Source organism: Schistocerca americana, chromosome 5, assembly GCF_021461395.2.
Source record: "Schistocerca americana isolate TAMUIC-IGC-003095 chromosome 5, iqSchAmer2.1, whole genome shotgun sequence".
Lineage (NCBI taxonomy): Eukaryota > Metazoa > Arthropoda > Insecta > Orthoptera > Acrididae > Schistocerca > Schistocerca americana.
This window is the reverse complement of record NC_060123.1, coordinates 226612373-226627492: the sequence shown is the minus strand read 5'-3', so window position 1 is coordinate 226627492 and position 15120 is coordinate 226612373. Positions and strand designations below refer to the sequence as shown.

Sequence of the window (15120 nt, the reverse complement as noted above, 5' to 3'; positions counted from 1 at the left end):
GCCACACCTGAACCCTACTATGAGGCAATCAACGGACCCAAGTTGTCAACAAGGCACTTCGTAACCTGATGATGGCTCCATAACTGTGTGGGCTGTGTTTACGTGGAATGGACTGGGTCCTCTGGTCCAAAACTGATCACTGACTGGAAATGATTGTGTTCGATTACATGGAGATCATTTGCTTTCATTCATGGACTTAGTGTTCCAAAACAACCATAGAATTTTTGTGGGTGACAATGCACCATGTCACCGGACTAAAATTGTTTGCTATTGGTTTGAAAAACATTCTGGACAAATGATTTAGCCACCCATTGAACATTTATGGGACATAATTGAGAGATCAGTTAGGGGACTTAAAATAGCTTGTTGAGTCCATGCCACACCAAGTTGCTGCAATAAGGCAAAAGGTGGTCTGATACAATATTAGGAATTACCCTGTGACTTGTCACCTTTGTGTGTAATATACAGGTATAAAATATGAAGGCAAGAAGAAAACATATGAAGTAATGCTGTGGGTATATAAAAGTCTTTTGAAGAAAAGGAACCCCCAGAGGCCTGAACACAGCTACACCACTGTTTCACAAGATGAAGGATCCCTTGTTCCCAGAATTCTTGGTACTGTTACAGGAGTTCCGCAGCATATGCATCACTGTTGATGGTTTTTCTATGCTCGAGGAATTTGATGAATATTGGATCTCAGATGTCGAAAAAGATTGTGAGCTTTACCTTGCCTGCTGAGGGCGCAGCTTTGAAATTTTTAGGAGAAGGTGACAGCACTGCATTCATGTCCATAAACGTCTCACTACATTATCCCAAGTGGAAAATGCAATTTTCAACCAGTTTGGCTAAGACATTTCATACCTTTCCATTTGAATACCCATTATATTATATTGTAAAAATTTATGTAAGTATGTATGTTCCACACCACTCCTAAACCACTGGCTCAATTTCAATTAAACTTGGTACCCATCTCATTTGCTATTTGGAAAGGAGCATTATGTTAGTAAAAATCACCTACCTTCCATAGGGGAGTGGTTGGGGATAAAAACAGGGTGACATAGAAGCATAACTTGGGTATGTCTGAAGCAGTTTCAATCAAATTTTGTATATATATACAGAATTCGTTATTTGTATAAAAATACTGTGTGGGGTAATATACCCGAACCTACCACCCTTAGGTGTGGGTGTGGAGAGGAGAATAATATGTAAGAATATTTAATAACAACCAACATTAGAATTGTCCTTGGGGTCACAAGACTCATTGGTGAAAGCCATGATCACATTTTGTACTTTGTATGTATGTATGTATGTATGTATGTATGTATATGTGTGTGTGGGGGGGGGGGACTAGTTTCATTACAAAATTAATGTTGATTAATTAGTTTTTAATGATGTAGGACACAATTCTCAATCTTCGCAACACCCACGCTGCATGCATTGGATAAAAACACCATTTGGACACGATCATCATGGCATATGCCACGTACATGTTGGGACTTATTTAGAAGAAGTAATTTTAGTCAGTGAGAATAGCATTAAGGAGCTAAAGCCTTCAAAGTATCCACAGTGTATAAATAGGTTACTACATCCATATGCTTGTATTATCCAAACTCAGTCATGTAGCTGCAGTCCTAAATATACCTAAAAATTATACAAGGCAAATAACTTCTGCAATGGCATTGCATCTCTGGAGGTTGAATATGTTCAGACTGCCTTTTCTTGACACAGCCTTACCAGTGGGGGATCCAGAACAGCACTGCATGAAATCATTATAGATGAAGATGTAGAAATATTTTTACGGAGTGACATAGCAGTGAAGTACAATGATTTATTTGCTTAAAAGATTAAATTGTCCACCATATTTTAAAATAAAAATGAGGAATTAATTATGGTAACAGTAATTAATTAAAAACTTAACAATAATTCATTCATGGTATACAATAAAAATTGAAAGTAGCTTATCTGCTGCTGCTGTAAGACAGACAAATTAACACTAAAACAGATTCTTCAACCTCAGTTTTCATCCTTTAACACTGACGATTCGTAATGCTGAAATTCTGTTATGATCCACTGTTATACAATTTTTGAGAAAAGTTTAAAAATATTGGAATCTGTATGAGAATACTGGTGATATTTTTTTAATAGTATTCAAACACTTACTATTTTTTGAGAAAGTGAGGGAATGGTGGATGGACTAGGTTTTCTTTTAGTAGCCTATTAAGTTTAATGTTTTGATTCTATTGTCTCGTGAAACTGAGAGAGTCAAAATTTTTCAGTCTTTGTTCGATTTCTACATTTACTGCAGGAAATAATATGAATAAAAAACTGAAAATCAGTTATTCCTGAAACCAGTTATTTTGAGTGGTTTTAATGGTCACTTTTCGGTTACTGCCATTTTGAACACATCGTGCTACTGCTCACACATTGAGCTCAACAGTATATTTAGCCATTATCTATTAAAGAGCCACCACATGTATTGCTAAGTTAGAGCACTAGCTTCAAACTCAATGTCCACACCTCAACAGAGATAAGCAAAACATGTGAAATATGTGTATTGTGATAAGGATAACCTCAAATTTCTGAGCTGTTGTCATTTATTAACATAAATAGATTTCGCAGTTTCTGTTATAGCTGCGAGCCCAAATATCTCGTGTTGTCATAAGTAACTTCAAACTGATAATCTCGAATCCTCAGCAGCAACAGCAGCAGAAAAACACTGTTTTCTAAAGGAAAATTCCAAGCTCCAGGGCAAACAGCACTATCATGAGCATTTTTTGTTAATGCAATTTATAATAAACTATATATAAGAAAAACAGTCCGTTTATTAGTAAAGAAACCTTACTTCTTCTGCAACAAGTTTGTTTTAAGTGATCAAATTAAAAGTTTTACCCCTAAAAATTTCTTACTACAATGCTTTTAAAAAGCTCTCATTTATTGCCAAGATAAAATCACAATCTATATTATATATTGTGTTAGTATTGTAAGTTTGTAAAGAGATTTTTACCGAAGGAAAGTATTGAGGCAACCCGAAGTGCCTTAGGGATAATAGCCATACAGTGAATAGCATCCTTTAGACATTCAGCTGACAGAAGTCATGGGACAGCAGTATGCACATGTGCAGATGGCAACAGTAGTGTATACACAAGCTATAAAAGGGCAGTGCATTGGTGAAGCTGTCAGTTGTGATTAGGTGATTCATGAAAACATTTCCAATGTAATTATTACTGAATGACGGAATTAAAATGCTTTCAACATGGAGGAAAAAAAAGCCTTGTTTCACAAAGCACCTAGGATCCAGCGCACGTTGGTCTATCGATTATTCAGATGATTTTGAAACACGTCCCTATTGGTTTTTGAACACATTCCAAGTTTATTTCTGAATGGGTCATAAGTTGATATTTGAATGCATAGTGTACATGATGTCTCTGCCAGGGGAATCCATCTAGAAATAAAGTATCCTTCAGACAAAAGGGCATGGGGCTATACGAGCTGAGCGGAACAAAGCCTAACGGGAGAATTCCAACTGCTGTTCGTTTATGTGATTGATTGGGTATGTGAATGATCAGTGCTGTTATAATTACTAGCTAAGTCCAAAGATTCAGACTACCAGAGTGGAAATAAACGACTACCAGGAATAATAGGTAAGAAAGATTACGTGTTATCTTCTCGGTGTATCCAAGAAAATGAAATTTTGACAGAAATTTTTTGGCCAGCTTGCTACACTAGAAAGGGCAAGTTGTACAGTCCCTGGCTAGCAGCCACTTAAGTTCTAGTCTGGGAGTAGCGTGGAAAACGCGTTGTACAAACACGTAATAATGCCTGACTGGAGAATAATCGCTGGATAACTAAATCAGTGATTCTGGCAGGGTTACTAGAGTTAACCGGAGAATGAGTTTTGTCAGTGGTAAGAATAGTTACAGAATTAGTGATGAGAATATTGTTTGTTAGAATGAGGAAGGAGAAGAAAACTGGGCATCTCACAAATTATGGAAGAATCTGACGATTCCAAAAATGTACAAAAATTTCGTACTACTGCTTTTCTATCTCATGCTTGAGAAACTGGAGCATATGAATGAAATGTGAAACTATTTCCTAACATAAAGCTTTTTGCTTGTAGTAGGCCAGATAGGCATTTCATATTGGTATTATAAAGATGACCATTATTACCAAAACAGTCTCACTTACTTGGTGTGTTTTACAATTGATGCAATATTAGAAAGGCCTATTTTCTTTTATCTCAGTGACAAAATAGATGTAATCAGATCGAGAGACCACAGCAGTCTTGGACACTATTTGTATTAACAACTTTTTCAGTATTAGACACTGACATGTCGATTTTTGATGTAGCAAAATGTTTGACGAATTTTGATGAGATAATAGATTCTTTCGCAGAAAGGAAAGCGTGCCATGTAAAGCTGTAGCAAGATTAGACAGAAAAAAAAATGCTAGGAGCTAAGGACTGAATAAATGTGTACTGTTTTGCTTGTCTCTTGTCTATACTGATATTATGTATCGTATATTTAATTTTATGTCACACAGAACAGCAAGTTATTAGCTAATAGGCAATAAATAGTCCATATTTCCTGAAGAGTCCTTGTTCTTCTGGTTACAAATAATCCCATCCAGTATTAATTGCGAGGAAGTTTTCAAGAGGGGCAGGATGTCCAAATGGCCAAGTGGCAGCAGGAGAGGCGCCACAGGAAGTTTTAATTTCCGCTATCCTGAATATAGTTTGATGGCATCCATTACAAAAAATACACATTTGAGTTCCACAGTGCAAAATACAGTGATGTGCAGCAGAAGAATGCTGTGCGAAGAGGCGTGGCACACTTAAGACCAAATAAAACGTCTTACATTTCCTTGAAGTTATATGTTTTACACGTCAGACTCTTCAGAAAGATATGCGCTACAAAATGAACATATTTTTGAAAAGTCTTTAAAAGTTTTGATGTCCTATCTCAAATGCTCTAGGGTGGCGGATGGAAGGGGGGGGGGGGGGGGGGGGAGGCCACCATCTAGTATTTCCTGGCTCGAAATACTGTAGATCCGGGTTGTTGCGCAGAGCAGTCTGAGTTAAAGTGGGGGTAGGGGGGTAGTCTCCATGTGATCCATGTTTACATTTAGTGATTCTTCTGTTTCCTCTTTGTTTACTGCTCTCAAGAAAGGCGATTTCTATGGCTGGGAGCTATCAAGTGAATTAAAATACATTCACATAATTACAGAGGGCTAAAATACGTTATTAGTTTCAGATTTTATTTATTTATATTTTTTTTATTTCCACCTTTCTCATAGTCAACCATTAATCACCTTGCAGAACAATGAACTTATTTTTATCGCATTGCTAAATAAATTCAGCTTTTATTTATCTTTTCCCCTGAGGCAGCCAATTTATTTTAAATGAAGTGTTTAATTTCACACTATTGGCTAGTTTCAACTGTTCGCTACATTTCAAGTGTATGTTTTCATCTTCTAGCATGTATGGCATTATGCCATAATAAAGTACCAAACATGAGATAGTACAGTACTGGTACTCCAAGAAAATTTACATCCCGAAAACCACATTGAAAAGATAAATATCAGGTCGAGGCCTACTTAATTGGGAATCTGGATATATGAATGTGCACTTTAAGGCAAATTATTCATTTCAGTATGGTTCATGAAATTCTGACATTCCTGTTTCTTTTACGAGATAATTTAAGATCTTTTAATGTTTTACACATATGAACCTACGGGCTTCCTATGTCATCGTAGCTGTGCAAGCGCGGTGACGTGTCTTATCTGGCGCTCTCTGGCAACTATTGGAACAAATCCATTTCTAACAGATCACGGGAAAATATTGTGAATTGTGATTTGAAAAGCATTATTTTCAAAGTAAATTTCCTTATGCGCAAGATGAACTATGTGCAAGAATGTACAATGAATTTTTTAAATCACAGGGCGTTTGACTCTCATTTAAAAATCAGCTCTTTGACATTCAGAAGAATTTCAAGCCCAGAATATCAGAAATTTTTGTCTGTATTAAACATTTTACTGGCAAAATTTGTGTGATGTATCTTAAAGTGTAAAACACGCAAAAAAGATTAACATTTTATGTGAAAGATTAGATTCTCTTGTAGCTTATTAATTTTAGAGACAAATATTATTTTGTAGCAACATTATGTATATTAATTTGAGCCATTAACTTTTCCTGTTTGTGTGTTTGCAGTACTTAAGAGTGTTGTTGCTATTGGCTGACTACATCACATGTCCTATGCTCTTAATATCCGCTGGTGAGCTCTCGTGACATGAGCTATGACTGGCTTACAAAAGCACATCGCAATCTCAATTTCAATGCTTCAGAAAGTAACATATGGTGTTTGGTGGAATATGAATCTATCTTTCGTAATACGAAAATATGCAGCATATATGTTGCTGCACATCAAAGAACATTCCAAAATATGTTTTTTTTTCTCCCCCTGTGTTTGATTTTCTAAAGTGCCGGGAAATTTTAAGCTGCTGTATAAAACCATAGCCATTCAAATGATTGACAAATTTTACAGTTCCGAGGGAAAGTATACGGTCACTTAACACAGAAAAATTGTATTTTCACCTGGGAGAAAGTGTATTTTTAAACGGGAGATCTGGGATTTTTTTTTCCTTGTCCACATATACACCCTGTGTTTACCTTGCCTTCAATATGTAGGAACTGAGATTGCACATTGTAGGCAATAGCACCCAGAATCATCACACTAGGCATTGGTCCACTATGCTGCTCACCAATGCAGACTGCCCAACTGCATTCGCCCCAGTAGCATCTAACAGGTATGTGGCCATCACTGTAGGACAATTTGAAGGAGGATTCATCTGAAAACACATTTTTCCACTCAGTGTGCCAGTAATTGCACTCGTGTACCCATTGCAGTCTGAGACACTGGCCATTTCTGGTCAATGGAAGACCATGCAAAGGCATATGTGCCCTCAGTCCAATCCTTGTAATAGAGTTTAAGTGGTCCAACATTGAGCCAACACTGTCGACAAAGTTGTTCTGCGGGTTATGGCCAAGCAGACAGCAAGGCGTTCATTCTGTGCTTTGCCCACATTGTATGGTCCTGTACCTCCTTGTCACTGTGTATGATCATCTTCTATGCACTGGTTCCACACACATCAGTGTCATTACAGTGTGCCCTGTACAAGCTGCCATGCCACGGTAAGATTCACCTATTTCCCGGAGAACAATTAATCTGCTCCATTTGATCTCATTCGTGTGCCAACATTGTGGCCTTTGTGTTGGTGAGGCTTACTGGCACTTCTTGCATGTTTCCTCTTGATTTGGTGGGTCTAGACTGACTGACAGTGGTGTATTTTCGAGACAGTTGCCCCGTGTTTGTGAATAACTTAGTAGGACAGACAAAATTTCACAGCTATTGAGAAAATTATGCCATCGTTATTTGTGATTATGTTAAACTCTAATGATAATATTTTACTTTTGTCTTTTAAGCTACAGTTGCTTTACTGTTTAGTACACAATATTATTTGGCTGTTAACAATTATTATAATCATGTGGAGTTTTGTAGTATAATTACTCAACAGCTCTTTTTTCCTTCTTTATAGATTGCGTCGAGTCTAATATCTGCTGGCTTGGGGCTGATGTTCTCGACACCAGGCTGCAGTGAAGTTGACTCAGAATCTTTGCATGAGTATCAACAGATTGGAAGCTTTGACAGTGATGAGGATGATCAGGACCAGATTCGGTATGGGACATCTCCGAGGAGGGAGTCTGGTATTTCTGTGGCATCTGGTATATATGAGGAAATTGATGAATCTGAAGTATCATCACAGAGTCATTACGAGAATCCTGTTTCTTTACACTGGACAACATTAATGAACAAGAGTGCCCCTCTACCTCCTCCACTGCCCCCACGGAAGAGACACGACTGCCGCACTATCTGCAGGTTGGTATTCTGAACCAGCAACATTAGGCATTTGAAATGTCTTCATTCTCTTTCATTTATTACTGTTTTCAGGCCAAATACTGTATATACTCATTTAAATGTATATTTGTAATACTGAAAGTTTTCTCTTAAGGTATGACACCTTAAAGTGACTTGTGAATTTAGTGGCTACTTTAACCAAGTTAAATGGAAACAAAAAATGTTCTTTCAAAATCTTGTAGCTTTTTTTTAAAAAAAATGACTTTTTTAAATTAAAAGGTCAACAGAAGGTAGTCCTTTGAGTTATCTAAAATATACGCTTCAGGAATAGCTATTTGAGTCCATGCCTAACAAAGTCAATTGATTTAGAACTAAGAAATTCAAGTCAGGTTGGAAGTGCACATTCATTTTGAATGTCTGTATGAATGTAACTGGAAAAGTTTTAAAGTGAGGGTAGATCAGAATATCAAGAGGGGCGTTGAATCACGTAACAATGAAGCTCTTTAATATCTTTAGTCAAGTTAGTACAATGTGGACAAGCATTAGCAAGTAGTTCCAGCATTTATCTCCCTCCTTTTGGCTTTTTGTATTAGACTGTAGCCACCCGACATCTCAGATGGCAATAAATACCACATGACGTTAACACTTTCTGAGAAATGGTTCCTAATGTACAACATGCCCTCTATCCTCAGAGATGTTTAATATTATGTTTTGCAGATGCGCACTGACCTCTGTATGAGGAGATGCTCAATTTTTGTTAGAGGTTAGCAATCCTTTTATTTTTATTTATGATGTTATTGAAAGGCATTGCTTTGAATTGCTAATGATTATTCTGGATGTCAATGGTGCTTCTGCTCATGAGGCATGTGGAGACAAACAAGTACATGTGCACATATGGCAACGTGCTGTCTTTTTGTTCAATGTGAGTCATCACAATTCATTACATTTGCCAAATCTGAGGTTCAGTGACAGTTACAATAATGCATTATTGTGTTTAAATGGTCTCCATTTGTCTGCAAGTCTTTCTGAGTGAACATGACCACTTTTGTCACAATGACCTTCCTTGAAATAAGATTAGTGTATCCATGTCATGCTCTCACCAATTCATCTTGTAACACTATGGCACAAATATTTGGAATCTCCAGTGCTGTTGTTGCCCCTGATTAAATTCAAAGAGAGGAGTATACACTGAAGTGAAGTGACAAAAGTCATGGGTTAGCAATATGCACATGTACACACAGTGGTAATATTGTGCAACAAGGTATAAAAGGCCAGTGCATTGGTGGAGTTCATGTGAAAAGATTTCCAGTGCAATTATGGCTGCATGACGGGAATTAACAGACTGAAATAGTAATTGGAGCTAGAGACATTGGACATTACGTTTTGTAAATTGTTAGGGAATTCAATTTTCCAAGACCCACAGAGTCAAGAGTGTGCTGAGAATACCAATTTTCAGGCATTACCTCTCACCACAGATAACACAGTGGCCGACAGCCTTCACTTAATGACCGAGATCAGTGGGTTTCGCATGGAGTTGTCATTGCTAACAGACAAGTAATACTGTTTGAAGTAACAGCAGAAATCAATGTGGGATGTATGATGAATATATCTTTTAGGATGGTGTGGTGAAATTTGGCATTAATCGGCTATGGCAGCAGACGATCTACGTGAGTGCTTTTACTAACAGCATGACGTCACCTGCAGTGCCTGTTTGGGGCTCGTCACCATATTGCTTGAATCCTAGATGACTAGAAACCCATGTCTCGTCCAGTGAGTCCAGTTTTCAGTTGGTAAGCTGAGAGTAGGCTACAAGTGTGGCACACACCATATGAAGCCATGGACCTAAGTTGTCAACAAGGCACTGTGCAAGCTGGTGGTTGCTCCGTAGTGGTGTGGGCTGTGTTCATATGGAATGGAATGGACTGGATCCTCTGGTCCAACTGAACCAGTCATTGATTGGAAATGGTTACGTTGCTACTTGAAGACAATTTGCAGCCACTCCGTAACTTCATGTTCCCACTAGGCTAAAACTGTTTGGCATTGGTTTGAAGAGCGATTAAAACTGAAGTATTGAAGTGCATAGGAAAGGTTTTCTTAGAAGAAAGTTGAGTATTCAGAGTGCAATGAAAAGCAATTTTCACTGGCTAACTGTGTGGGTAAGCAATGTGCAACATTTGCATGCAGTGGGAAGGTTAAAAAAATTGGGAGTATGGATACCACATGCTCTAAGCCAAATTCACCGAAATCAGGGGGTGGCCCTATGTGCATTTCTGCTTGCTCATCAAACTGGCTCAAGAACAACACCAACCATTCTTATCCTGTATTGTTACTGATGATGAGAAATGGTGTCTTTATGCTAGCATAAAGAAAAGAAAGGAATGGTTGAGTCCAAACAAAGCGCCGGCTGCGGTGGCTGAGCAGTTCTAGGCGCTTAAGTCCAGAACCGTGTGACTGCTATGGCCGCAGGTTCGAATCCTGCCTCAGGCGTGGATGTGTGTGATGTCCTTAGGTTTAAGTAGTTCTAAGTTCTCGGAGACTGATGACGTCAGATGTTAAGTCACATAGTGCTCAGAGCCGTTTGCATCATTTTTTTAACCAAAAAAAGCAGCATCTCCCCGTACAAAGACTTGTGTGCATCCACAAATGGTAATGGTATGCATCTGATGGAACAGCGGGGTGTAACCATCACTGCTCACATTTATTGTCAACAACTGAGATGTCTGACATACACAGTCAAAGAACAACAACCAGGAAGACTGGATGAAGTGATGCTACTCCACGATGATTGATGATGCCCATCTGCATTATGCTAAACTGACAAAAAACACTATACAGGAGTTAGGTTGGGAAGTCATTCTGCACCCACATTATTTGCCTGTTCTTGTGTCTCCAGATTTCTATCTTTTCCAGTTTCTGTGAAAAACCTTGAAGGAACTTCATTTTCAGATGTAAATGCACTCTGAACATGGCTTAACGAGTTCTTCACCTGAAAACCATGTGATCTGTAAAGTTGTGGAATTGAAGATTTAACCCAGTTTTAGTAGAATGTTGTAAATAGTGAAGAACAATATATTATTGATGACTGAAGTCTATGTTATATGTGTGTGTTGTGTTTATTAAGATTATGGTGAAATTCTATGAACTTACGCACCAACCCAAGACAACTCAATCATATTTTTTCAGAGGAATTTAATCTGTATAATGAAACTCTGTCTGAAAGAAGCAAAATGTCTTGTCAGTCAGATCTTGATAAAATTTCAAAGCAATGCAATGTTAACATATGTGTTCGTTGGAAAACTGTGGATTTCAGAAAATGCAAAAAACTAGATATCCATTTATTAAAATTGTTGATGAGCACAGTTGGAATCTGTCAGCCCATACAAATACCTGTGTGAAACAGTTTCTGGGGATATGAAATAGAATGATCACGTAAGCTCAGTTGAAGGTAAAGTGGGTGACAGATTTCCATTCATTGATTAGATACTGCCCCCCCCCCCAATAAAAAAAAAAAAATAAAAAAAATAAAAAAAAATCAGTCTACTTACAAAACACTCTTGCAATTCATCCTAGAACATTGTTCAAGGGTTAGGGTCTTGCACCAACTAGGCCTATAACGGAGGATACTGAACATATACGAAGAAGGACAGCATGAACGGATGTGGGTTTGTTTCACCTATGGAATGGGTCGCGGAAATGCTAAAATACGAGATTTACAAATGTAAAACTGGTATACACAGGGATAGTGAAGATGAAATAAAGCTTCAATGTTGCCCCAAGCTATGCTCAAGTTATCTGCAGAAACCACATGAAAATTTGTGTAGTAGTTTTGTATATTAGTATGTTCAAACAGGCAGACAGACATGACAGTTTAATTGTTCTATTGTTAGTGCAGATGTATGTTCCATTTTACTCATTTAAAAAATTGCAGCAGTTGCATTTTTGTCTACCTCGTGCTTACATCTGGAAGAGTCATCTGTCATCTGCTTACATAATTTACTGGTACTCCTGTATTTGACACTGATATATTTGATCTAACTTAACTTTATTTTGTAGCACCACACATTTCTTGGTGTAAAGCATGACAAAATAAACAATGTATTTTTAGTAGTTGCAGAGATGGGTTTGAAATACCTCGGATAATTTTAGAGCACCTACAAACACTATGGCCACACAACTGAAGAGTTCATTATTACATTTTTAGATGAACAATGAAATCTGTACATAAAAAGACTTCCAAATTATTGTAATGACAATAATCGATGTTTGACTATATAATGTAATTGTCGAGATAAAAAAAATACATACAGTATATATACTCACCAAGGGGCAGCAGGAGACAACACAAATAAAAGGTTATACTTATGCAAGCTTTTGGAGCCAGTGGCTCCTTTCTCTGACAGAAGGGTTGAAGGGGAAGGATGAAGGGTGAAGGAAAGAGACTGGAGAGGTTTAAGAAAGGGGGTAGGTTTCAGAAAGGTCACCCAGAACTGCAAATTGGGGGAGACTTACCGAATGGGATGAGAAGGAAAGACTGATTGTTAGGGATTGCACCAGATGAGATTTGAAAACCAAATTATTGTGTGTTATGAAAATTCAGACAAATTATTATAATCAAGAAACTTAGTACTTTAAATTATGGCAAGTTAGTTTTCCAGCAAAAGATTATTAATATGGTCAAAAATTTTTAGAGCACATAATAGTCTTAAATTTAAAATAGCAGCCTTTTCAGTAAAATAAAAATCCCTCAGCAAAATTACTTACAACATAGCAGTCAGCAAAACATAAATTACAGTACACATAATAAGAACATGGAAAACATAGTTTTGTGGTTTGTTTAATGCAGAGCAGTCTGTTAAAATTTTATATTTATTTCCATAAAATTTTACTGATATTAGTCCATTTTTGTTGTAAAAAAAACATTTTACTTCTTGTTTTTACAGTGTACGGAGTGAGGAGACATTAGACGACTGCCGACCATCGTCGAGGCTGGTTTCGTCACAAGTGGCCCTGAGATACACTGAACGGCATTCTGCATCCTGTTCTGCTCTTTCTGACACTGAACCTGGATACATGCCTATGTCCCCTCGCATTCCAGTAACAGCAGCAGCTGAAGAACAGCTCTACATGCCTATGGCAAGCATTGACATATCATGACATTTTTGTTTATGGAGTATAGTACTGCCAAACACTCCTGCACTCTCCATCCCCAGGGTAATTTTGGTCACTCCAATTGAGGAACTATGAATTTATTAGTCTTTCCACAAACTGACTTTATTTTTTGTATAATTGAAACCCTTTTGAAAATATGAGTGTTAATTTGTGTGTCACCAGCAATCATTGTACACTCTTTTTCAAGAACTACGTAGTTCTCTGTGATATCTCTGGAGCTGATGCAACAGTAGCTGGGTGTTATCTTTTTGTCCACCCTGTCCAAATAATGCAGATTTTAATCAATCCAAGAGCGGACCAGGGGAGGGGAGATTCTTTTCAATCCATGATGTACTGTTTCATTGACAAGAAAAAGTAAAGCAATTGATAGTTGTGAATTAATGATAATGTGTTAGCATATTTCATCAAGTATATAATCACATTTCCACTTGTGTTTACGCTTTCTATGTGGGAATACTCAACCTTGTTCTTTTGCATACATGTACTGAGTGTGTCCAAAGTACATTTCATTGCAGAATGTAATGTCTTTCATCTTAAAGCAGGAAAACAGTAGAAAAATAGAAGATTCAAGTACTGTATGAATAAAATAAGAGAACTCCACAGAAAGGAACTTTGCAATAGGCTTTCAAGGAATACGGATATTGTATGTTGAAACTTTTTCACTTATTCAGTCTTCAGAACATTTGCAGCATGCGAGATATAGTAACCCATTTTCAGTATTACCCTTTCCTGTGTAGATGTCCTTTCGTAAATACAAGACAATATGAATTATGCAGATCTCTGTAGCTCCTAGAATTTTTAATTTTGTATTTGATAGCCAGAGAAATGCTGTAAAATTTTAGGAGAGGATATGTCACAAAAACTTGTTTTTACAAATGTGTGTCACATATCTCAGTTTTGAACAAACCTGCAGAAAGCAAAACATTTAACACCGATGGAAAGAAATTCAGTGTATGCAGTGCTGAGAAGAAAATATGTGTATGAAGAAAGAGGATTGAGTACCTTCATGTTTGTGTCATTTAAAGGGAACAGTAAATATGTTTGTGACATTTTGTTTTGTTTTAATTTGTGTGTTCATCTCATAGTATTTGATTTAAAGGCTTAAACAGATGGTGTAATGTGATTAGTACAAAGTGTGGGTGGATGAAGCGCACAAATATCTTGCAGATCTGTAATTGTCAGAGTTATCAAACTGGTGATGTTGAAGTAAAACCATAGTGTTGAATGATACCAAAAAAGCAAAATGTAAATCATAACAATGTCTTTTTTATGTGTATACAGAAAATGAAATAAATTTGTACATTTGTTGCATGAATTTAAAATACCCTCACTTGTACTACCAATACATCTGAATTGCAAACATTACTGTTGTTTAATAGGAACAGGTAAGCTTTATATAACAAGTTATTGAATTAGTATTGTACTGGCTGATAGAATAAAGTAGGTCATTCTAGATTAGCACAAAAAATGAACTTTGATTAAGCTGAACATGGACATCTGCAACGTGTAAACATTCAATTTTGTGGGGCAGGTAAAGTTCAATTGCAGTTGTCAGTTCACAACATAGTGACAGTGAAAAAAAATTGATTTCATTTTGCACAATACAAATTGAAAAGAATAAATAAAAAAGTTGTTCTGCCTCAAAGTTCAAAACAATTTTTTCAATCTGTAAGGTTAAGAACAATATCTGGAATGTAAGAAATGAGTTTAGATAATAAATGCTCCCGTAAGATTTCTTGGAGATGACCCATAATAAAAGTGAAAAATTTTAAAAGTATTCCATTGACACTTATTGCCTGCACATGAAAAGGAAATTTGAACTATTTGCAATGAACAGTTAGGTACTGGGTTTGACATCAGCCAGTAATGACTGAACATCTCTTACAAAAATGCTCACTACATTTGAATAGCAGTTACTGAGCAACTCATATGAAATTTTTAACTTGCAAAAATGTGCTTATATTGCTATGACAACTGTACACAAACTGAGGAACAGAAAAAGTAAGACATGTAAGTCAGTGAGCAAAGTTATATTCATTCA

The 15120-nt window shown here is 36.9% G+C and overlaps 1 protein-coding gene across 1 annotated transcript in view; it reads left to right on the top strand.

Annotated features, from left to right (window-relative positions):
• The window catches only part of LOC124615694, a 429028-nt gene extending 414634 nt beyond the window's left edge, over positions 1-14394 (top strand). Inside the window, exons 9-10 of the mRNA XM_047143726.1 lie at positions 7591-7931; positions 12851-14394. Coding sequence (XP_046999682.1) covers positions 7591-7931; positions 12851-13064 — 555 coding nt within the window. The 3' untranslated portion in view covers positions 13065-14394. The remainder of the gene's footprint in view (positions 1-7590; positions 7932-12850) is intronic.
• The last annotated feature ends 726 nt before the right edge of the window (positions 14395-15120 follow it).